At 38.8% G+C, this 25,074-nt stretch overlaps 1 protein-coding gene across 1 annotated transcript; it reads left to right on the top strand.

Moving 5' to 3' along the window:
* Positions 1-715: 715 nt before the first annotated feature.
* On the top strand, positions 716-3,767 carry LOC136115413 (protein FAM240B-like). The gene is made up of 2 exons (XM_065861523.2): positions 716-861; positions 3,321-3,767. The coding sequence occupies exons 1-2, from the start codon at positions 716-718 to the stop codon at positions 3,451-3,453; spliced, it is 279 nt and encodes a 92-aa protein (XP_065717595.1). The 3' UTR covers positions 3,454-3,767.
* Positions 3,768-25,074: the final 21,307 nt, after the last annotated feature.

The following is a 25,074-nucleotide window of genomic DNA, read 5'->3' as shown; positions in this document are numbered from 1 at the left end:
TAAAAGCCTCCAAGTTTGAATACTATGCATTTAGAAAGGAGAAATTCACCTGATTTCTGACCAGTTTCCCATTTATTGTGACTCATCTCTATGTTTTAGTGAGCATTACTTTTAACAGTATTTAAGACAGAATTTTGATAAATTAAAGAACATGGCCATAACAAGCTCCCCAGGGCTTTGCACTCTGTGTGCTTCAACTTCAGATTTAGAATTCCCCTGCATATTTTTCACTTGATATGATTTGGAGTAGTGAAAGGAATCATTTAAGAGCAACATGTTTCCCTTAGGTAATAACCATTTATGGTATCTTTTAAAACTGCAGGAAGCAGAAAAAGGGAAAGCCCTTCACAACATCTCATCTGAACTTCAGTGATAATGGCACTATATTTGAAAGTATGTTTCCAAGTTCTTCCAAAACCACTTAAAATCTCTCACATGTTGAGGCCTTCACAATATTTCAGTGAACTGTACCATGAGCAGTCATCAGTCAGTAACAAAAATATAGGTATACCATTTAACTATCACCCAAGGTCTGTTTCAATGCCTTATAATTTTGATTCAAGACAGAGCAAGCATCAGGTACCTCTTATTCTCAGGTGACATATTCTATTTCAATAGTAATTCATGAGAAAGAAAATGCAAGGGGCTAAGCAACACAGAATCTGCCTCAGTTTATGTTCCTGATAGCTCTGATCTCTAAATTGCTTTTCAGAAAATGAGCAAAAATACCAACTTTCGACGCCACAAGATGGGTGGCCAAGACACAGAAGAGCTGAAGAACTTCTGGGAAAAAGTCATCGAAGAGCAAACTAAGCAACGAGAAGGTGAAGAGTCTAGGTTAAGCAAAAGCGCCCTGAACAAGTAAGTGGTATTTTTCCTTTTGCACAAGACAGCAAGGCATGTCATCACATGCTTTAAAATAAGGTAACCTGTTATTGTACTGCTTTATTCATAGCACAGATTGTGTTCTGGATCTTTGGCACTTTTCCTCTCACAGCTGCTTGTCTCGTATTTCCATGGCTCTTCTGCATGGAAACTCAGACACCTCTCACCTCTCAACCTCATGAGCATTCTTCAGAGGCTTTGGATCATAGCCACGTGAAAATAAAGCACTTTGGCACTATGGCTTGTGACAGACAGAAAATATCAGGATTTTTACCTGGAACTGGTACAGCTACACAAATAAATAAAATAGTATTACATTAAAGAGAAAGGCAAATCATTCATTTAATGTGTAGCATAAATAAATCCATGGCATCTTTATCATGTTTAACAGCCTTTTGCATCATATAAGCCCAAAAATAGAAATGTATTTAATGGGACAGGAAAATCTTATTTTTCCATTTCATGAGCATTCCTGCTATACAACACATAATTCAAATGTATTATCTTTGTTTACAAAGCAGTATAAAACAACAGGCACTTCCCAGAAAGAGCTGTGACTGTGACATAGATACTCTGCACAAGTGTCATAGGCTGCTTCAGATACTTGCTCACCTCAGGAGTTTGAACCAGAGTCCCCCCCACACTAAGTAAATCCCCTGACTAATAATGGATGGAGAAAGAGGATAAGAAATACCTGTGCCTCTTGCATTTTTCTGGTGGGCTTTCCTCTTGGAGTTGACAAAAGTTTCCTGCATCAACTTTCCTCAAAAGTGCGACATTCACATAAATTAATTTTACTTCAGCAAACCGGCATATGCTTTTTCGTTAAGAAAAATGCCAAGTATTCTGACTCTAGTGCCCAAGGAGGAAGATACTATCATCACTTCAAAGATGAGGAAATCAGAATCTGGGCAGGCAGACCGTGTGTCCCAACAGAGTCAGATATAGACAGTCCTGCTCCCAGTATCTCACTCAAGCTAGTCAGTAATATTCCCAGAACAAAATCAAAAATTACTGGAGAGAAAATCTGTATAATAAAACCTAGGAAAGTGTTTAGCTGCACTGGAAACCTTTGTCAACCTAGCTTCACAAAAAACTACTACAAGAAGATATTGCAAACCAGTTGTAACTAGGGCTGTAGATAATATTTTTAACTTCACAAAGTTGGAAATGTTAAAAACTTTCGTCAGATCTTCTCTGAATAGAAAAATAATATAGTGAAAGAACTTGGAATATATCTGAATTTACACAGTTAATATGTCTTAATTGTCTGGTCACAACTGAAATAGACACAAGCAAGGTCCTTGGCCAAAACCCAAATTATTCACAAAGAGTTCTCTAGTTTGAAAAAAAAAGGTACTTTCAGGAGGTAATAGGCAGTTTGATTGCAAAATCTACAGGTCCACTACCTGTAAGTGGCACCTGGGAAAATTAGGTGGCTTTACGTAGAGACAAGTGCTCCCTCTGTGACACCTAGGACACTAGTTGACAAGAAACAACCGTGCTTTCAATAGCAAATTTTTGCTAACTAATCGAACGGTTTTTTTGAGGTTTAACTACACACACAAGAGAATAGTGAAGCCACAACAGGTTTGAAACACAACCTGAAATCAAACTCAGAAGTTGAATATTTCCATAGGAAACAACTACTGCTAAGTTATTCTCAGATGAAATCACTGGCTGCTGTTCTTTTTAGCACATTGAATGTAATATAAAAATCCATATATTCCATTATGCATTTGGCATTACTATATGGTATCTAATCTTATAGCATTGCTGGTTCAGGCATTTCCTAACACCATTTCCTTTGGAAAATGATCCAGCCAACAGTATCTTGCAGCGGTCCCTAGTGATTTGCTTTTTTGTCTGTACTATACTTGTATCTTGAAGCTATGTGGCTCCTCTTGCATGTGACATCAATTCCTTACATTAAACACATCCAAGGTCTGCAGAGATTTTGGGTACAAAATGGTAGCTTTTTTTTCCTTTTTATTTTCTTCAGAGTAAACCAAAATTGATGTATTTAGAGTTCTGCTTGCTCTTTTCAACAGCACTTTATAGCAAACTTTGGGGTTCAGGGGGCATAATTGTATTTTTTATTTTATACATCAACTGACCTTACTTGATAGACGGTACTTCTATGTGGCTTTGAGAATACCCCAGAGCAAGAAAACAGAGCTCTTCATACTGACAGTATTTCAGCAGTTGTTTGACCCATTAGGAATCCAGCAATGTCAACCACTGATAGCATCAGCACTATCCCTTTCTCCCCTGCATTCCCAATCTAGCAAGCCAGAGACGTGTAGATGGTAAATAAATACAGGACAAGTGCTGTGGTGATGAAAGAGAGGAAAGCTTCGACCCTGCTGAAAAGCCCCAGATACATTTGAAGGATTTGGCTCAGTACTTGCTAAGCGCTTGTCCTCCCTTTGCAGGCTCCGCCACGAATGGACTCTGCAGCTGGAAGGCCGAGCAAGGCAGGTCCAGGCACACACCAAAACACAGAAAGGACAGATGACACTGCTGCCCATCGAAGCTCTTCCCTCATCAGATAAAACCGCTGGTTGAAGTTACTGTGAAAAAACAGAAAACATCAGGCCTGACTCCGACCTTCTGCATGCACCTATAAACCAGCAGTTACGCTGCTGGACAAGCAAAAGGTCAGAATCTGGCCATTTTCCAGACTGCTTATTAGAGCTACTAATAAAGTCCTACTGAAATTCGGTGCAAGAATAAGGCCAAAGTACATGATCTTGAAAAAAATGCAAAGGGATAGATGAGAAGCAGACACCCTTAATTCTCCATGATATATTATTACTGCAATGCAGTAGGACTTTCTTATGTAACTCTGTATTTCCAAGTGACGACAACATATTTCTAGAAAAGAGGATCACTTATTTAATAGGAATAATACATTCAGACGGCTGCATGCAAAATTGCGCATTTCCACTTACAGAGCTCAGAGTCTGGCTTAATGCAGATAGAAGATGTTCTGCCTGTCTTGATGAGCCACAGTGAAGGGAATTAAGCATTAGTCTGATCAGCTCGACAGAAGGAGAAATGTATTCTTTAATGAAATCAGGGGGAAAAAAAGAATGAGCTTTTCTGATCAACATATAAGAAAATTTACAGATCTTAATCATTAAATGAGCAGAGGAAAGAATTTTCACTTTCATGGGGGAAGTAAGACTACTGAGGTTCTTATGAACAAGTCTGAGAAATGTCAGAGCAAGTGACTATGAAAGGAAGCCTGAAATAAAACACAGTGAATCAGTTCATCATAACAGCACAGGAATGCTTTGCAAGGTATCACTTGCTATACCTGGTGTGCACTAATCCAGATACTTGCTGCATTTCATCTTCTTCTAGGTCAGGTAAAGTACAGGGAGGAGTAACAAAACACAGGGTAATAATAGTGTCTTCTGTTTACCTATATGTCTGAGTGTTTAAATACTATATTGCTTATGAAAACGTACCTGTTATCTCTTCAGTTAATTTCTTCAATAAGCAAGAGAAGAGTCGTAAATCTAAACAACTATTTTTCTCTTAACAATATTGAGCCAGGTGTAATTTTACCTTGCATCTTTGTTTATACTGAAGAAGTAGATAGGAATACAATTGTAAATGTTGAAAGAAAACAAAAATCAAAACATTTTGACTCAATATAAATGTCTTTTTTTATCCTTTCAAAACAACATTTCATTAAAACCACAAAATTTTACAGAATGTTCCCACCTTTTCATAGGGACGTTCTCCCACAGAAAAAAAAAACACACACACGCATTATCACAAAAATGTTGTTATTCCATGAAGGATTAAAACAATTAAAACCTTGCAAAATGTTCTTTGGTTATTGAAAACTGGAAGGAATGTAGAATCAGTCTCTTTTCATACAAACCAACCCAAAAAGCAATTGTTTCTCCTAGTGTTTGGTTTTGTTTTGTTTTTTTCATTAGGGAAGCAATGCTGAAAAATAATAAAGTTGTAGCTGCTTTTTCCTTTGCAGACTGGTCTCTTTCTTCTGTGTGCATTTATTTCCTGCCATTCTCTGCCCAAGTCAAACATTATCTCTGGTGAAAAAGATCAAACAGGACCTGAACCTGCTGACAATTACATAAAAAACATAGTAGTTCACTGTTCTGCAGCAGCCTATTGAAACAGAGAAATGCCAGACTTCCCAATTCTGAAAACCAGGTCTATTAGATTTGATAATTTAGTCATGGCTACCCACATCAGTGCAGCTTACGCCTACTTCATGCCAGTGCGACAATGGAATAAGATCCAAGAAAAGCTGACCCGATAAGAATACATTGTTCTTTTACATTTAGTGCCAAAGTTTTTAATTAGGAACACTTTTATAACAGTATATCTGCCTGCTTCTGAAGTTATGTAAGACACAGGAAAAAGGCCAATGAAGTAGATCCAATCCACATGCAGCAATTTACAGCACCCTCCAGAGAATACCCAGAAGCTACCTTAGGTCCCTGAGCAGTAGGTTTTCCATCAGGAGCTCTGAGGAGGTTGAGAGGTGTGTGAAGTCATTTGTGCCAGCAGCATCACATTCACACGCTAGAAGGGTTTTGTGAGCATTGTTTATCTTCACAAGTACAAGGAACCGCTTTCAGTCATGAAAGGGTTTCTGATATATCCACTGCAGCACAGAGTGTGTATATCACAAGGGTAAAACACTAAAATCCTCCTACTCTTAGTCAAAAGCAGCTCTCTGTGAGTTGCTCAAGTGCATATGCGTTAGTCATGTTTACCTATTCCAACATACATTTTACATGACAGCACTCTCCTGGTGCCTCCATGATATCGAATGCCAGATGCTTTCTGTTCCTGAATGTGGATGTTCATCCATTTTTCACTGCCACTCCACACACAACCAGACTGAGAAAGGAAACAAGTACAAGAAATAATAAAGTCTAGCAGCCGGATGTAGTCAGATAATGCTGCTTGCAAATTGCAAAGCTGAAGGCAGACAGTAAGGTGACAGATAACATTCTGTGGTTTTGCTTTAGTTACTGAATTGGTGAAATTCAAGCCTAAATTTAAACATTTCAGACATGTCTGAAAATGTCAGACCTGTCTTTCATTTAAAAAAAAAAAGCATGCAAAGAATAGTCAGTTCGATATTTTTTTCCTCCCTTGTTCCTAGTTCCTCTCCCTCTCCAATGGAAAAAAAAATATATTCAAATGAAAATTTTGATTACAATAGCTATATAATGGAATTTGGACTAGCTATTTGAGAAGAAAAACTAATTATCCAAACTCTTATTTTCCTTGGAGTTTACTAATTTCCCTAATAGACAAAGAATTGAAACTGAATATCAGTTAGCCTGCATAATCAGTACCACCCGAGCCCGCACTAGTATGATGTTATTATGTCTTATATCTGCATACAAGCCAGTCCAACACTCGCCTAACCCAGTAAGGAGCAACTAAAATTGTACAGGATTTGGTCACGGGACCTCAATTCATATGATATATGATGCAATAGGTGCAGATCATATCTATGTGATAATGCACTTAAGCTGGGATGCTGATGTCAGCTGCAGAACACCCACTTAGCATGCCTGGGAGATAATGTGAGCACATACTACACTCATTCACATGGTTACTCTTAAGTGCTGCGTCTGATCTGGGAACCAGCGACTAATGCTTGAGAGACAGCAAGGATTGCTTCCTTAAACTGAGTACGGCCTGTTGTTGAAGTCCAGCTTACTCAACTCAAGGTAGTCAAAAGGGTGAATATAGACCACACTGAGCTGCAGTCTGGCTTCATTCAGACTCTATCCAGAAGCACTCATACAATCAGTTACAGATAGGACATGTTTAAATAAGCAAAAACTCAACACATGTCAGCTGCTGCACTTGAATTAGCACTTAAATTCAGAGCAGGAGTGGGTTTTTTAAACTAAATCCTTGATTGCCTGCACTTGCCATGCACTGGTTTGGATCACAGAGCAAATTTAAGGCATGCAAAACAGATTTCTTTCGAAGAAAAGAAAATCAGACCATAAGCTCCAAGTGCACGCCAAAGGACCTTAGCCTCTAAGGATCTGAGACAAGTACTATCTCTTCAGACAGTTTTGCAACACTTGCATAGTAGGGATATCTCGTCCAAGAAACCAGATTAGATTGAGTCTGGTTTAAGCCCATGCTTAGTCTAACATTGGGACCTAGGGACCTCAGTCACAGACACTTTGATCTACTAAGCCACTGGAAGGTAATACGCTCAGGTGCTGCTAATGTAGATGAGTATAATCCAACCAAAACAGTAGAGATGGGATCAAATCACATTAATACCTTTTATGTAGGTTTAAAGGTGGACCTTACCAGATACAACCACTTAGCTCAGGAATGATAATTTAATTACACGGCCAGGCAGAAGTGCTAGCATGCATAATTATGCACAGCCTTGTCACCTGACCTACTGGAGCTGTATGTGTTGGAACAGAGTCTGCCCACACTACAATAAAACTCAGCATAGATCTGGCTTCTGGAACCATAAAACAGCTACGTGTGGTTCAGTTCTACAGTTAAATGATAGGAATATGAGAATAATTACCAATTTCCCAGCCCAAATGTTCCTCCTAATTACAAACTGGCTGTGTCCTGAGGGATGCTGTTCTCTACCTCGCCTATTAAACTTCACTGCCACAGTTTGAATAAGGAATAGTAAATCAGATAAAAAAATACTTGTGGATTGAAAAGGGCATCTGTAGATCAATGAAGATGAAACAAGCAGTAGCTCTATAAAATCTTATACTTCCTGAGGACACTTCCCTTCATGAATAAAGCATTACTATACTATTTATTTCTTACAGAGAAGGACAGGAGTTATCCATGGTGTTATTCATTTGAGACAAAATTGCACACAAAAAAATCTGTAGTCAGGACTGATAATACAAATACCTACTTCCGTTTCCCATCCATTTCAGCTGTATCTATCTGTGTGTTATTTAGTGGTGAGAGTTTTAAACATATTTCAAGCTAGGGTGGACACAAAGCAGGGAAAATTCCATCCCCAAAATAGGACAGTCTGACAAACAGGCTGATAAAGGGTTATATTAATAGGGAAGCCAAATTTAATGATTGGTTGCTTTGTTCAACCTCCATAATTAAGTGTACTTGTCTCAAATGCCATTCCTTAAATGAAATAATAATTTCCTACTAGGGACTATTAAAATGTGAGAGAATACTGGCTTAATCTTTGCCTGGTACTTAGTGCCGGTTTTCAGCCTCAGCCTCAGTGGGTCTACTCACAATGGTAAGAATTCAGAGGTTCACAATCAAGGTCAGTATTTTTTCTACAGCAAACAGCAGCAGCATCACAGAGAATTATAATTTCAAATAAAGGCAGTAATAAAACGATCATCTGATAAAAACCAAAGAGGGAAAATTATGCAGTAGCAAATCTGAAAGATAATATTTTATTCAGCTATCTTGGCCAATGCTTTGACAGATAACCCTTTGTATTTGGCTTCCACTGTGATTGCACTGCACATCCAACACAAGCATTGGTGTCATTTGGTCAGAACTGTAACTTCCCAATATATTTTGACTATTCAACCATAGGGAACAGTTCAAAAAATAGACTTAAACAGAGAAAAGCTCTTGATTCTTTTAGATTTAGTATCTAACACAGATAAATCATACCTGCAAAATAGTGATACAAAAAGCACAGTCTGTATTGTCTATTTAGAAATAAGCAACAGAAAATTACATTTTCAAAGAGATTCTGCTATAGTTAATGTTATTTTTCTCCCTCTAATGTGCTATTCTAGTTAACAACTGCAATCCTATTGTTAGAGTTTGAGGTTGCAGTATAGGCTACGAGTCTAATTAGGCAAGGAAAACATAACATTACTGGAGTGGGCAAGAGTGTTATTTCAGACAAACTTTTTTTAAAAGTACCTTTGTTTGCCCTGATATCTTAATTTTTTTCAGGGTGATGTTAGCAACTGCAGTTTCTTACAGAAATTTATTTTGTAAGAATTGTATCGGTACTATTATATGTATTCTAATATGATTACAAGCCCACACAACTGTTCATTTTTCCATGTAAAAAGTTCCAAATAACAATGCTCTCTCATTAGTTACTGCATACTGTTGCAGCAGAGTTCTTGTTAGAGCTTAGTTAATGATAAAGTGCTAACTAATGAATTGATACTTTGAAGCTTTCGGATAGTACACAAATTTACTGATTTTATTCATACTGCCTCAATCATTAAATATGTATTCGTAATAACAAGACTAACAGTCACTGAAAATAAGCCCTACAAGCAGTAAGGACAGTCTAATCTAAAATATCAGAAACAGCAGTTATTATCCACCATCTCGAATGAACATTTAATAACCTGGAACTAAGTCCCTTCAGGCTCCATTTATGATATGTACACACTTTTGCTGCAGCGGTGACAAATATTCCATTTTCCCAGAACTAATGACCCCTCAATAATATGTACTAGGGGGCTGACAATTGCGTGGAATGAGTCTGACAACAAACTAACAAGAGTGCAGCCGTGTTTGAAAAGTTTTATGCCTAAACCATAGGCAAATTTGAGTACTTCTAACTCATAATAAGCCCCTCTGGAGCCATATCAAAATTCTGTAGCATGTGTTTGGTCAAGACAGTTTCTGCATATACTTTGTTTATTTTCAGTTTGGTTACCTTTGGCCATTACAGATAATTAGGAGCAATACATGAAAGTAATTAATATGTAACACTTCACTGTGTTCTGACAAAATGCTAGTGTCTCATGGGATGTCTTATTGCTTTAATTGGTGGATGCACTACAGAGTATTGTCTTTATCTCAAAACCAAACCAGTTTTTTTTTTATTTCAAGGTACCTCTGAAGATCTCAAAGTAGGCACAGGTGTATCTTACACTTTACTGCAGGGATTTTGACAGCACTCAGTTAATATATCACTACAAAGATTAAAGATGCAGAACATAAGCACACCTTCAACTACACCAGCTGCTATACTTACAGTTTAACTTGGACACTGCTGCTACACACCCTGAAATCACCAAGGAAAACAGCCAGTCCTGACAACAAGGCCATCACCTCTCCCAACAAGCTAGTTTTGGAAAGTATAATACTGACTGGCCCAAATACTGCTAGATTTGTTGTCAACAAAAGCCAGTAAATTGGAGCAGGTACACTGCCTAGTTCCATCAGTGCCATCTTCTCTTCCAGGCACTCTCTTATCTGGAACCTCTGGCACTCAGTTGTAAAAGCTCCAAACCTAATGCAAATTCTCCTGGCTGCCAGACCTCAATGCACCTTAAGAAAGTCTGGTATTTCTGTTGGCAAGCAGGCAACAGGAATGCACAGCTAGGCTGCAGGATTTTCAAACAGAGGAGCTTTATTTATGTTGTCAAGAGACAAGAGCAAAATTTGAATTGGGAAAAATATGGCCTTCTGGCATGAATCCTAGTCAATGTGACAGACTTCTGGAGTTTTGCTCTGATCTGTCATGTAATTACTACGTATCCCTGATCTGCAAGCTGTATCTCCTAAGCTGCAAAGCAATTCCTGACTTGCACACATATATTTTCTAACAAGAGACTAGTACTTGGAAGACTTGTCTCAGAAAATTATTTTTTAATCATTGAAACCAAATAGAAATAAAAGCATTCAACTGTACCTTCCAATGCTCCAAATTACTCCAGATTAACATGTCAATTAAAAAGTAAACCAAGCTAAACACATGTATGTGAATTTTACCCACGTAAAACACATTTATTCCAGCAATATTACTTAATAAGTTAAAATTGAAACAATTAAAGCCTTCCACATGGAGGAATTGTAGTTAAAAATAACTTATTCTGTTCTAAAGAAAAACATGCAGACACACTATGCTAAATGCTTCAGCAATTCCAATTTCAAGTTTATGAAAATGTCAGTTTGTAATGCCCCATCTCCGATCTGGAGGCAACACAGACACAGTGCTCTGTCTTACAGTTTCTTAATATTTGGTGTTCTGCACAATTTCACCAAACTGTTTGCCAGCCATAGGAGAAATACATCAGAGAGAAAAACCATGCTAGAGAATGTAGAACACCCATCTAGCAGATCCCCACAGCAGGCTCAGACACACAGGTTTAGGAAGCTGCTTCCAGAGCAAAAGATTTTTATTCTTTTGTTTTGCTTATCTGTTGTTTTCAGGGTTTGGGGGTTGTTTGGTTGGGTTTTTTTTGTTTGTTTTTTTTTTTTTTTGCAGGGGGTGGGAATCTGTCAGAAGAGCAAGGTCAAAGGAGGGACGTTCAAGTTCCCATGATAGTGTTTGCAAGCTGAACTTCTGCTCCCTCAGTCTGGAACCAAGTTTTGCCCTTTCCTGCAGGACATGTTTTGCACCTTTCTATCTGTGTCACTGAGGAGGGGGCTCCATCATCTTCTCCAAGCACCAAAGAGACACACAGATCTGTGCCAGAAGGCCACGTGAGAGGGATGGCCAAACAGGGTAGCTGACATCCTGCTAGTAGGGCTAAGAACAAAAGCTACCTGCCAGTCTTGTGCACCCCACTTTTCACAACCTTCCTGAGCTATTTACTAGGAGTAGCAGCGTGCTAGGTCTGTGAGTAAGAATGTGGGAAGAGGGTCTGAGGACAGGAACCTAGATAACACCCTGGTTTTCTCCTCCCTGTCACCCTGAAATTGCACGTGACAGAAGCTGCTTGAGAACTGCTGGCTGCTGTCATGTCAGTCCCAAACGCACCAGCTGCAGGGCAGTCAGAAGGATAAACCCCCGCCAGTGCATGTCAGGCAAAGTTTCCCTTCGATGTTCACATGCAGATCTATGACAAGAGGAGGAATGTATAAGCAAGAGAAAAATTGAAGATGGAAATTAAAGTCAAGGCAACAGTGCCAGGGCACAGTACTGAGCAAACTAACAGGTGCTCTGGAACCAAAGAGAAGATCCAGAAAAGAAAGCTTTTACATTTTTTTTGTATATTTCTCTAGGCAAAAAAAAGACAGTTCAAATGAAAATTTTGAATGCGTCTTTGAAGTCTGCTTCCTCAAGTGCCCTTTTTCCCTAGGTTAACATTTTTCAGAATTTATGGTAAAGTTCTCATTAAAGTCATGCTAATTTTTAACCCAAACAGCACAGAAGAACGCTAGATACTACCAATCCCTGGCATCCAAACTTTTTTTTTTTTTTTAAGCACTATGAAAAGATCAGTCACTAAAAATGCTGAGTTCTTATTCTTCTGGAGTTACAAAGTTTTGGGGCTTTTCTTATGACTTCACAAGCTTCAAGTATATTCTGCATCTTAAGTCCCTAAACAGCCTTAAAACATGATTTTCAGTCTGTCATGCTCTAGAGGCTTTTACTAAAAGAGCTTCAAATGTACTGTTATCTGAGTTTTGTGGTGTAACCCAGCAGGCAGTCAAACACCACACAGCTGCTCACTCACTAACCCACAGTGGGATGGGGGAAGGAAGTGAAACTCATGGTTTAAGATGAAGACAGTTTAACAGGGCAGAAAGGGAAAATAACAATAATCATAATAATAAAATAATATACAAAAGGAGTGACACAGTGCAGTTGCTCACCACTCGCGGACCAATGCCCAGACCACTGCTGAGCAGTGATCACCAGCCCCCAGCCAACTGCCCCCAGTTTATATACTGAGCATGACGCCATATGGCATGGAATATCCCTATGGCCACTTTGGGTCAGCTGTCCTGGCTGTGTCCCCTCCCAGTTTCCTGCACACCTCCTCACTGGCAGAGCATGGGAAGCTGAAAACTCCTTCACCTAGTATAAGCCCTTCTTAGCAACAACTAAAACATCAATGTGCTATCAACTTTATTCTCATCCTAAATCCAAAGCACAGGACTATACCAGCTTCTAGGAAGAAAATTCACTTTATCCCATCTGAAACCAGGACTCTGAGACACAATTTTGAGAGCTGCCAGTGCTGTTTATAAGTTAAAATAGTCAAATTATTACACTGCAAACAAACAGAGACAAAAGACCATTTCTTAATGGTCTTTTCCAACCTAAATGACTCTATTATCTATCCTGCCCCAGAAGCAGGATCTCTCAGAGAGATGTTTGTGCTATTTTCATCCTCTTGAGCTCACGAAGTCACACAAAATGATGGAGCCACTGTCACAATTCAGTTGCTCCCAGAAAGACCAATGTGCTCCCCTGCTCTGTCAATGCCTTCGCTCTGCCTCTTCCACCCTGTGGCTGCAGGGCTCTGTATGTCTCTAATTCAACCTTCTGGTGTCACAGAAACCTAGCCAGAGTTTTCCTGGATAAGACTTCTGCTGGCTTATGGAGACTTGGCTCAGCCAGGACAAGCCCCCTTGGGTGGGCACAATGAAATGTCACGTAAAGTGAAATTGGGAGCAGAGCTGCAGTGGGGAGGAGGTATGCTGCATATCTTCACAGTCAGACTGCCTAATGCCACACCCCATTGGAGGCATTAAATACACTGCACATACAGCGAGCAATTTCATTGTACGCGTAATAAATTCATGTGCAAAAAATCTTTTTGTTTCAGTTGTCTTCACATTCTAGGGCTACCTCCAGAAGGGTCACCTACCCCTTTGGTGCCTTTAGCCTCAAGAGTAGTGCAGGGTGTTTCCAGACACCTTGGAAGCCTCCCTGGGAGATGGGATTGATGCAGAGTAGAGCTTCCTGCTTCCAGCTTTATGTTGGTAATTGTGAACATACAGCTACGGTATGTTGCCCTCCTGCTTTTTTCAAGCAATAATTCATGTGACCTGAGAATGAGCATCACCTTTTGGCTAACCTTTTCTCGCTGTAGTCCTGGCAAGGCTTTGATTGTTGACTGGGAAGCCCTTGTTTTCCGAGGATTCAAAACTCTGAGACTAGTTCTGAGTGCATCCAACAGTAGGAGAAATCCAGCAAATTCATAATGAATCTCAGTCCATTAAGTGTGCCTCCTTCATCAAATTAGCAGGACTGGTGAGGAGTTGGCAGCTTCTCAGAGTCCAGCGTTAATGACCTTCAAGTCATACTACAAGAAATAAATATCTTAGCCAGCCAGCAGAACAAAGGTGCCACAGAAATGAGTAAAATAATAATTCACTGTCTGTGGAGTCACGGAGAGTGCATGAAGAGTAGGAACAGTCATTCTCAGTAGCTTTATGTTTTCTCTAGATAAAATTCAAAAGATAGTTTGAGATCCAATTTACAAGGAATTGAGTTTTCAATAAAATTTGCTTCAAGGGAATAAGTAAAAGCAGAAAGTTATTCAGACAGAGCTAAAAGAGAAACTGGGAAGGAGGGTACTGACAACATTTAACATTTCTTTGTCTCCAAAGAGAGGAAGCATCATTAAAAGATGCAGCTCAGCAATTCTCACAGGCAAAGAGTTTAACACAGTATAGTTCAGTTCCCAAAACTCAAAAGGCTTTTGCATTGTTAGTTAGGGATAAGCTAATAAGCTCAGGTAACCAAATTCATGCTTTAATTAGCATCCTTCCTCAACTGCCAGGTAATATACTGGCATTATTTTACCTACTCCCTGAAGAAATGTTTTGTTATATCATAATACTGAACTCCCAGAGCATAAGGGATATTGATTTTTAGGGGACGTCCTAAAAAGATCTTAAAATTTCACATCAAATTGTATTACCAAAAACTGTATCTTAAAAAAATCTGCCAAAAAACCCCAAACAACACTTTTTTCTATAACACAGACACTCATATGTATATATATGTATATATATGTATATATATCAGCTCTCCAATACAACCAAACACAAGATATGCTTTCTGTTAAAACTTAATTTAGTGTAGGCATAGACTGTCATTAAAAAAAAACAAATAGATATATTTGAACAAAGCAAAGTGCTAAGCAATAACTAACAAAAGTATTATTTGTATATTCAGTAAGTTAAACATAATGTATAAAACATCAATGTTAAATACAATATATGCATATGTAAAAATATTTTAGCAATTATGCATATAGATTTTCCCCACTTATGATTTCACAGATTTATTCATAGTAAAGTTAAAAGCTAAATGTATTAAAAGATTTTGATGAGTTCAAAGCAAAAGGAGAGAGAAGAGTCAGAATTTCTGGAGAGATGCGATTCTTTTGTTTTAAGAAATGAAAACTAAATAGCAAATGAATTTTTTTCTTCCATCCCAAAGAGCTGCTACTGCTCTGTGGCTTGAAAACTGGTCTATTGCTGTGACACAAGGCAGAAGTTCCAACTTTTGGTGTTTTCTAGGGCTCCCACAGAGGTGTTTTGGCAGATTAAGTACTGCAGTACCTAACTGTTGGTCAGTTTTCTCTTTCACAGGTTCCCAGGCTCCCAGCCCACCCAAGGGTACAGATACAATTTGGTGAACTAGCTTAAGCCAAGAGTGAAGGTTTTACACTGAAATACAAGTCCTTGACCCGGGATAACTGAAGTAGAGATGCAATTTGCATTCCATCATCCTGGCTAGGAAATGTAGTAACCTGCAACCGATGACGAGAAATGGGCAGGTAGGGGTGGTAACATCCAAAACTCCTGTTGTTAAATCCATCATAGTTGATCTGTTGGAGTCCTAAAGCCCCAGCTGAAGCTGCCACAGAGAGTCAGCCTGTGCAAACCATTTTGGTTGGCACCAAAGAGAAGTCAGGGTTAGTCTATGCAGCCTAGTCAGCCACTTTTCAGATTTATTGAAACAAGTAACTTATCAAAGGAACCAATCTTAGCTGTTGTAGGATGGCAAAAAGGATGAACAAACAAGCCAAAGGAGGAGCTAAAACATTGAACACTTCACCACAAAGGCACAAGAAATTCACTCCTCTGCCCAACAAGTATGATCATATTGCTCTGATATCTGAAATCAAGCCATGAGTGAGAATGTAACATGATAAATAGTGGGGCTTTTCAAACCTTTGTGAGGCTGAGAGATGCTTGTTTGTACATGGAAGTGATCTGCTTTATACTGTCTTTTAACACGCTTGTTTTCTCTCCAGATGAATCAAGGACACATAAACTGGAACAGAGGGAAGAGTGCCACAGCTTTTGAAATTCAATCTCTCTTACCTTATACTGCTAATTTGGGGAGGGAGGAAATTATGTGGTTCAATTTACAATTAGGATTCCTCCATAATGATGCCTTCCCTCCATAGCTCTCACATAGGACACCAACCTTTTCCAGAAACCTAAAAATAAAGTATATTGCACAGTCCAGCTGTAGTGTTGTTTAACTTGGTGTGACAGATTGATCAACACAAATATAGACAAGACAAAAAGACAGCGAGCTGCTCTGACCAAACATGATTTGAAGGGCATGGCAAAGGAGCAATCTGAGCAGCTGTCAAAAGGGCAGACTTTCTACAATGCAGTTGATGCTCCAGAAAGTTCCTTTCTACATGTTTATAAACAGCTCTTCACAATGAGGAAACACATGTTTATGTATTGTTTTTGCATATTGATGCTCACTCATCCCATCAAAATTAAAATATATTTAGTACAGAATAAAGCTCTCTGTGTTTCAGGTAAACCTGCAGTCAAGGCCCTTTACCGCAAACATGAAACTAAATCTACACAATGCCAAAACTTCTTAATATTACCTCTGGTTTTGGTTTGCCTGATTTCAGCAAGTTTAGCTAAAAAACTCTTTTACACTTCAGAAATGTTGGTTGTCGCCTCTGTTAACCATGTCAAATTATCCCTTAGGAAATGGAGCTAGAAGATTGTTACTACACTGTATGTTAACTCAAAGACATATTTCACCTTCAAATTTGCTTCTTTGGGGAAGAGGAAAGGATGAACTGTTACCCAGCATGACAGGTTTAACATCTAAAATGACGCTCATAAGCTAAGAAACCACCAAGGCATTTTCACTTTACCAAAGTTTCACCATGCAAGATCGACTATCCAGAATAAAACTGAAGATCCATGGTAAACACAAAATACTGGCAGCATCACAAGGTCTCAGCCATAATGCTGCTGCTTGGCAGATCAAGCTCTTCTGGAATGAGTTATCTCGGTCTTTTGAATTGTGTGACCTTCCTTTGTTTGGTGCACACAGTGACTACACTGAGTCACCAAATATGCTTCATGTAAAGCAAAGAACATGCACTTTATTCCTTCACTAAACTAGATTTACAGAGCATTCAGAACAAGTTGTGGTTTTCACCATAGCTCCGCTATTCTCTGTATCACAAGTGATGGTTGTAGACAGGTGGAGGATAAGTGCCGCCAGGTAAAATCTCAGCCCCTTTCAACTTAATGGAGCTCTGCCATTGCACTCAGTGTTGCCAGCTGCATTCTTTAGCCAAAGAATTGCAGGGAGCTGGACTCAGGTCAGCTTTAAGAGTAACCACATTTACCTACACAGAATATCCTACCATTATTGTGAATGCAGTTACATCTTGGCAGTTCCTTCTTCTGTCCTCCTGTAATCTGGTATCTCTTTCATCTCTATTCTTTCCCTTTTTCTCTCACTGATAGTAGCTCTTCTGAGGGCCAGAAGAATCACTCCTTCACTGAATCAAAGGCCAGAGCACACTAGGCAGGTGAGATTTCTCCATGCCAGGCACTCCAGGCTTTCTGGGCAAAGATTGTAGTAGTCTTGGGAGATGGCTAGGAATACTAAATCAAATTACTGTAGCACATTTCACAAGTTTATAAACCAACAATTCCACAAATTTCTTTCTTCTACTCCCCTTTTCCTTCCCCAGATTAAAGCCTTGACCATATAAAAGATAAACATAAAATATTTTGGTGTGATGTCTAAAATAAAAGAATTACAAATCAATTTTTCATTATTTGCATGGGCTCTTCTGCTTTTCAAGAGTTTATAGTCATAGAGCATAACATTCACAGAAATTGTTGGAGTGCCACCTATTGGTAATAGATGTACCAATGAAAAAGACCTTGGTTAACCTGAATAAAATAACCATTTATTACCCAAGTGGTGGTTTAACTATACCAAGTTAAAATGGTTTAAAATGCATACATTTAATGTTATGTTCGTAACTATGTTAAAATCTAGATCAGCATGTAACTTCAAAAAAATGAGCCCCCCTAACAGGTGAGACACTGGGAAGTGGTGAAGATTTGTAGCCCTGGAGTATAAAATACCAAAAATCAGGGCAGATCCACTAGAGTAACCACCTGCTTAAAATCTGAGTCACATTACTAAACTCTATATCTACTGTTGATGTAGATTTTATATGAGATCCTGGTTTGCATTCTGTGGAGACATATGTAATCTTCAGGCTCACAAAGTTTAGCTGTATTTTAGACTCTGAACAGAAATGATTAATTTTCCCTATGGAAAGCAGTCGCCTTGGGATAAATCAGCGCTGTCCTCCCATGGAAAACTTACTGGGACAGTACAACCAGTTTTAATAAAATGATCTTGAGCTGTCATTTCTGTTCAGAACATACTCAGGCAATGCTATGACCGACTTGCTTCCTTTTGTGTCTCCCATGAACAGACAAATTCATGGGGTTTTCCTCACTACATCCCCAGCTATGCCTTCAAGCCTTCTAGTCTCTGCTAAGTGAAAATGTGCTGATTTACAATTAAATTTAAATGAGACTGCAAAAATTATAAGCAACCGAAAAATCTGACCCGGTTTTGAACCTTGAACTTGATCCTTGAGCTGTCTGCCCTCTCCTCTCTCCTACCACCCAGAAACCAGTGGGCTGCGAATGACACTGCCTGAAGAGCATCACTACTGAAATCCTCTCACGTCTGCTTCATCTCCTCGTCTTTACTACTGCAACTTCCTCCTCCGCGGCTTTATGAGCTCTTACACTAAAAGAAGCAACTGTGTTGCCTAGCTCTTTTCTGCCCAAACATCCCAAGCTTGATCTCAGAATCACACTATTCTTCTTCCAAGTCCTTCAGTTAATTAGCACTGCCCAGCTCATGACAGCTTTTTTGACAGCTCTTTTCATGGTTGTGCTTAAGAGAGCTGCAAAAACACAGAGCGGGAGCTTCTGTAGACAGCTCAAGTAAGAAAAAAAAAAAAACAGAACTGACACAGCACAGAAGAAACAAAGTGAGGAAAAATATACTGAGTGGGAGACAATACACGTACTGTATTTCATATATTCAGTCCTCAGAATTATTCCAGCAGCCAGCCATTCCAATCCATTCAGTCATCCTTTGTGGTCTAAAAGTCCTAACTCCAATTCTTTGGCTAAGTAGTATTTTGTAACATGCTTACAAAAGTAACAGGTGGAATTAAATTGCTAAAACATATGTTATTTTCTCTTATTTGCAGGAAAGGCTAAAAACACCTTTTCCACTCATTTTGCTTATGAATGGATTTAGATAGTTAGTGGAAGGATCACTTTCTAAACCAGCTCCTAGTCTGTCACACCTTTGTTTTCAGCAGGTGTCTGATACATATTTTAATTCTTCACAACCACTTCTTTCTCCTAGTAGCTTACATCATTCTATCAGTGCATACTTTTTTATTCTTTGGTTTTATCTCTTTCTGCAGATCCCACAGAGTATGCTCCAGGCTACTCTGCAGTTTATAAAAGACCTTTTTTCCTATGGCTTTCTCTTGAAACTTCAATCATTCTCTTCCTCCTCTTTAGGCATGCTCTCACAAATAATTTCTCTCTTTTAACAAGCATATATTCTTCTTCTGGGGACATATTTACAACAGAAGTCCAGGGGCACTGGAAGTAACATTTCTTTGGTGCAACAGTTGTCGACCCATGCCTGAAAATGATGACATGTCTCCTATGCCCACCTTAGTACCTGCACTTACGTTGCATACTAAGAAAAAGGAAATGTGAGGAGAATAAAAACACAACAAAATTTTCAGTAAAATCAACAGGTCTGCTTCAGGTTTCATGTCATATTTCCAATTTAAAATTACTATGCTGTAAGCATTTTACCTGAGAATCAGTAGAGGGAGACACAGCAGTAATTCTCTGGAACCGTCAAAAATCTCGGAAAACTTGTGACCAGATTTTTGAGAGTCCATGTCCTGAGCTCCTCCTACTCTTTCCTTCCAACTGAAACCTTCAGAAACTATAGTAGTAATGGAAAATTAATCTGGGCCTGTTCCCCCTGTCAGACTGGCAGTCAAGACCTAGCTATGAGGTCACCTTGCTTTTCATGTATTTAAAGTTCAATTTTAGTAGATTTCTTAAAAATTTGGCAACGGGGAGGAAATTCAGTCTGCTGATTTTTTTTTTCTGCAGGACTGCATGACTTGTAAGTTAGGTCAAGCTAATCTCTTTGTTGTTTAGATGCCAGAACTCAATCAAATGGGAAAATAAAATAGAATATTTTAAATTTTATCCATAGCCTGGAAGAAAATACAATTTTAACACGGTCTTCAATTGTAGATAGTTTATTCAAATCACCTCTTAAGACTTTCACAAAAGCTTTTCTGAATACATTTTGAAGTAGTATAGAAACAGGAGCTCAGCTGCACCCATCAGCTAAAAGCAGGCAGATTTAGGAGTCCTGTTGGTCAGGCTATACAAGAACTCTGGACAGGCAACTGTAGATGTAAATCAAATTAATAAACACATTTTTCATGAACAGTTAACTTAGCTGGTTGAAAACAGAACAAATACATATGCAATCATCTTTATTCTCACTCTCCTCAAAAACAAAACAAAACAAAAATAAAACAAAACCAAAATGCAAACAGACAAAACAAAACAAAACAAACAAAACAAACAAACAAACAAAACACAGTTGCCCCTGATCCGCACCTTGTTGCAAAAAATTCTGAAGGCTTCTTCAGTCTTTTTACAATACCATTGATCATTCTATTTAACATGAATAGGCATACTAAATGTATGAGAGAATTAATAATTTCCACACTATAGATTTCTCCCCTGTGATATAAACATCTGTAAAAATCTCCCATGAGGTATGGCTAAAGACGCCTTTAACCTTTGCATACATAATTTCAGATCAGCTTAGCATCATTTTTCTCAGAATGAAACCATATGTCACCAGACGGCTCAGGGGAGATACTGGCATATGGAACATTTCATGCTTTAACTGCCAGTTTGAATCCAGCCCAGGTCAGGAGCGACCAGCACTGCTGTACCTGAAGGCTTTTGGGTAACCTTTGTGAAATGAGCTGGCCGTCTCAGATCAGATCCTACAGCAAAGTCGCCCACCAGAACCAAAACCATTCAGATGGCTCAAACTCACTCTTCTGTCATATCAGTAAATCAAATTAAATGAGCGTTATACATACATGAGCTTTCACTTGGTAGATGTCACTCTCCCAAGCCAGGGATAAGAGGTGAAGGACAATTATTGCGAGAGGCTACCTGCAAGCAGGACCTGTGGCACTCCTCAGCACATCACCTCCAGCTATTTTTCATTAGCATTACAAGACCTCCTCCCACCTCTACTTTTATACAGATTTAATCCATTAGATCAACATTCAATGCCTTCATTAATGCTCCATGTGGGATAGCAGTTCCTTGAGTAATCACTACTCTGCTGTCTAAAGGGAGGATTCAGACCCTGAAGAAATCTTTTTAAAAATAAAGTAATGTAGAATTAAGCAGTGTCATGATGGAGAGGGGTTAAAACATGCAATAATTTTATTAAATGTGAAGAAAATACTGTATGACAACAAAGAGTTAACTTTCTCTGAAATAATATCCAAGAGTAGAAAAGAGTTCAATAATGATATTTATTACAGAACACTGAAGGTCTGAGAAAAAGAAAGTTTAAAGCCTCATAGGAAAAAATTACCTGTTCCTAGTTTTCAACAAGAGGAATTTTTATCAGTATAAAATGCGAGTTTTCTCTTTGCAGTAGTGAAAACATTACATGTCTATATTATAGGTTCTCAGGCTTCAAAAAATATCATTCTGGTTTTATTTCCTACTGGAAAATTTACAAAGACAGCTATTTTAATGCATAGTGTGACACTGATGTACAGCTGGGAAATGAAGCCAGGCAAATTAATTGATAATGCACTTCTTTATGCACTCTGCGGGAGCTGTGTCACAAAGGAAGCTAGCAGTGGGTGTTTACAAATAAAACAGAAACTGAGAGGTAATTTTAAAAACAGAACTATTATTACTGATCAGATTCTATTCTACATATTGCCAGGTAACCAAAGAGCTTATATGAAAGCATTAGTGTTATCGAGTCATTAGTTCATTCATGTAACAGCTCTGATATACCTACTTACACAGTTTTATTCTGTTCTCAGGCTTGATATTTTGAAGCTTTTTCATATTCTGGATTTCTGAAATAAATATGCACATACCAGGAAGCAGTATACACAGTTTACACACTTGTGGTTTTTTTTTTCTACTGTACATTATTTTTTTTTTTTAGAAAAGATACGTAGTATGTCAAGTGTTGAAAAGGACACTGTCACATTCAATACATACTCCCCTTCATCACTGTAGTAACTAGACTGTTAATCTATATCTCCACTCTTCCTGTTGTGTCAGACTTGCTTCAGTTCGCTTACAAGGCTCCACACTCCTGGTCACCCAGAGTACCTTTCTGCACCTATTCGATGTTGTTAAGCCTCATAAGCAGAGCTGTAGCAAAGATGCCAAGAGGGGGTACCACCCCTGGTGTAACTGTGTGTGAAAATATTCCAAATTAGGGTATATACAGCCCTGTAATCCACTGACTGCTGTGACCCAAGCGATATACTGAGCAAGCAGTACTGCAGAAGATAAATAAATGACTGGTAAGAGCCCTCTGCTGTGCAGGGGGCTTGCATACCCAATTCCATGGCTGTCAGAAGCACGAAAGAGAAGTGCTGTGGAGGGATGATATCCTAAAGCCCTTTCTGAAAAAAATTCAGCTGAATCCCACTGCTTATTTCTTGAGGTGCCAAATGCTACATAACTGGGAGTTACCTTGACTTCCTTCTTAGACACTACCCAACAATCTCAGCATTTGTCTGATAAACATCAGCCTTTGTTATAAACTCAAGCCATGTCTTCTTCTAAAGCATTTGATTTCAGATTCTATATATAACTATAGTATGTTCATGCAATATGTATTATATTTACTTTTTCCTTTTCAAATGTTAACTTTTGCCTTATATTTCTATTAGGCATGGAGTTCAGATTTGCAAAGCTTTCTGCAAATGGAGTAGGGACTACGGTTTCTTCTACTTCTCTTTTCTTTATCCTAGCAACAAATTGTTCTCTGCATGCAGAAAATGTAGAGTGCAGTTTGAAGCACCTGTGTATGGATTAATCGAAGATTTACTAAAAGATTAATAACAATATGTCAGTGATTGATTTGGGAATTTAAAAAATAGTGCTTTTTAACCCCAAGTTGGGTTCAGCATGAAAAGAATACACATTTATCCGTAGGTACAGCAATGGTCATGAATTATGAAAGAAAAAAAAGTCTCAGTAGGCTAGATAGTCTTAATGAACATTAGAAACAGTGCCCAGTTAAAAACACAATACATATAATGCCCTTAATGCAGTTAAACTGTTGACAGTTTCTAAAAGTTAGAGAAAAAAATGTTTTTCTGAGATAATGGTTTAGTTGTATTCTGTTCAAGAGGATCATTGGTCAGGCTGAGGAAGAGGTACGATGGAAATGGTATTGGCATGAAGGAGTGGGAAATTTCAGGCAGATAAGTTAAAATGGAACCAACACAGAGACTGACACTTGAACCGGAGAGCTCGCTGTATGTCTTTTGTATTTGACTACATCCTTTGGCACTTCAAAAAAATCACAGCAGATAGGTAAATGGTAGCTCAAATGCACATATCTGTCATTAATTGAATAATTCACTGAACAGAAAAAGAACAGCCTGTGATCCCTTTCTCAGATACGGGATGGGTATCAGGCTGACTCCTCATTAAAGGCCAGGTTCAATTACAGCTTGGGCTTTGGGTACCTTTTCTCTGACAGGAAGCTTACTATATCATGACATGACATGCCTATTCCTTTTTCTAAACATTTAGCAGGAGCATTGTATTTTTACTTCCCTTGGACTGGAAAAATTTAACCCTTTAACTCATGTTTAAGATTTTTCTCACATGAGATCAACACACAGGCAGTAAAGAGTGGTGGAGTGGAGCCTAGGAAGATGTCTTGATAAGAAGAGTCAGCAGATCAGACAGACAGAGAGACAAGCCCAGTGACAGGCCTGTGTTCCTGGCTAGGGACGCATAACTGCCTTGCTAGGAAGGTGCTTGTGAAATGGGAAGCTCAGCCTCAGTGATCAGTGTGCCTGGGTAGCAATGAGGCTATATCAGCCAGAGGTATCCCAACGGCTTGAGGGTTGCCATTATTCCTCTTGGCACTCATCAGGACACACCTGGAATAATTCATTCTTTTCTGCAGCTCAAGAAGGACACTAAAGAACTAGAGAGGACCCAACAAAGAGACATCAAGCTGATTAGAGGATTGAGGAATCTGATATACAAAGAAACATTGAAGAAATGGGGTTTGTTCAGCCTAGAGCAGGGAAGGCTCAAGGAAGAGTTAATGACAGTCTTTCAGTAGCTAAAGGGTAGATGCAGAGGAGGTGGAGGTACTTTCTGCACAGGGATGTGTGGTGGCCAAAGACACAACAGATAAATGTTGCTTCAGGGTAAATTCCATCTTGATACAGGAAAAAAATAATTCACTGTGAGGACACAGTCATGAGCAACCCATTTGAGCAGGGGAGTTGGAGCAGATGAGCCCCAGAGCTTACTTCGCACCTCAATCATTCTTTGATTCTGTGACAACTTGCTGGAAGTGATGGAGTCTGCAGATACTGAAGATTCAGCGTGACAGAGTCCTGGACAGCACACTGTTGCCATCACAGAAATCGTGACCCAAGTCTGGTCAGAAGAGAGATAAGAATATCAGTTATGTTCAAACTATACCTTTGCACTGAAAAAACTCAGTGATATCAGTACATTTCGAAACAATTTTAAGTGCCACCAAAGGTGTAAAAAATAGTGTTGACCTATTCAGACTTTCAGAGCTGCAAAGGCTACGTCCTTTTCCAAAAGAGGAACCATTTCTTTGGTAAAAAGTGTTTACAGTGATTGCTAGAGAGGGCAATAACTATTCTGGGAGTGGTGCTGAGTAAAGTGTGGGTGTACTCATTGCTTTCTGGGAGTTTTAAAAGAATGGTGCTGGGAAAGGACTATGTGCCTATTGATTTGTTTAGAATGCAATATAACTACATTTGGGCAAAAACAATCACAAACAGAATTGGCTACATTTTTAAAAAATCATTACAGACT

The sequence above is a fragment of the Patagioenas fasciata genome, chromosome Z, assembly GCF_037038585.1.
Source record: "Patagioenas fasciata isolate bPatFas1 chromosome Z, bPatFas1.hap1, whole genome shotgun sequence".
In the NCBI taxonomy this organism is placed as follows: domain Eukaryota; kingdom Metazoa; phylum Chordata; class Aves; order Columbiformes; family Columbidae; genus Patagioenas; species Patagioenas fasciata.
Note: the sequence above shows the minus strand (reverse complement) of the source record. Positions and strands in the feature narration are given on the sequence as shown.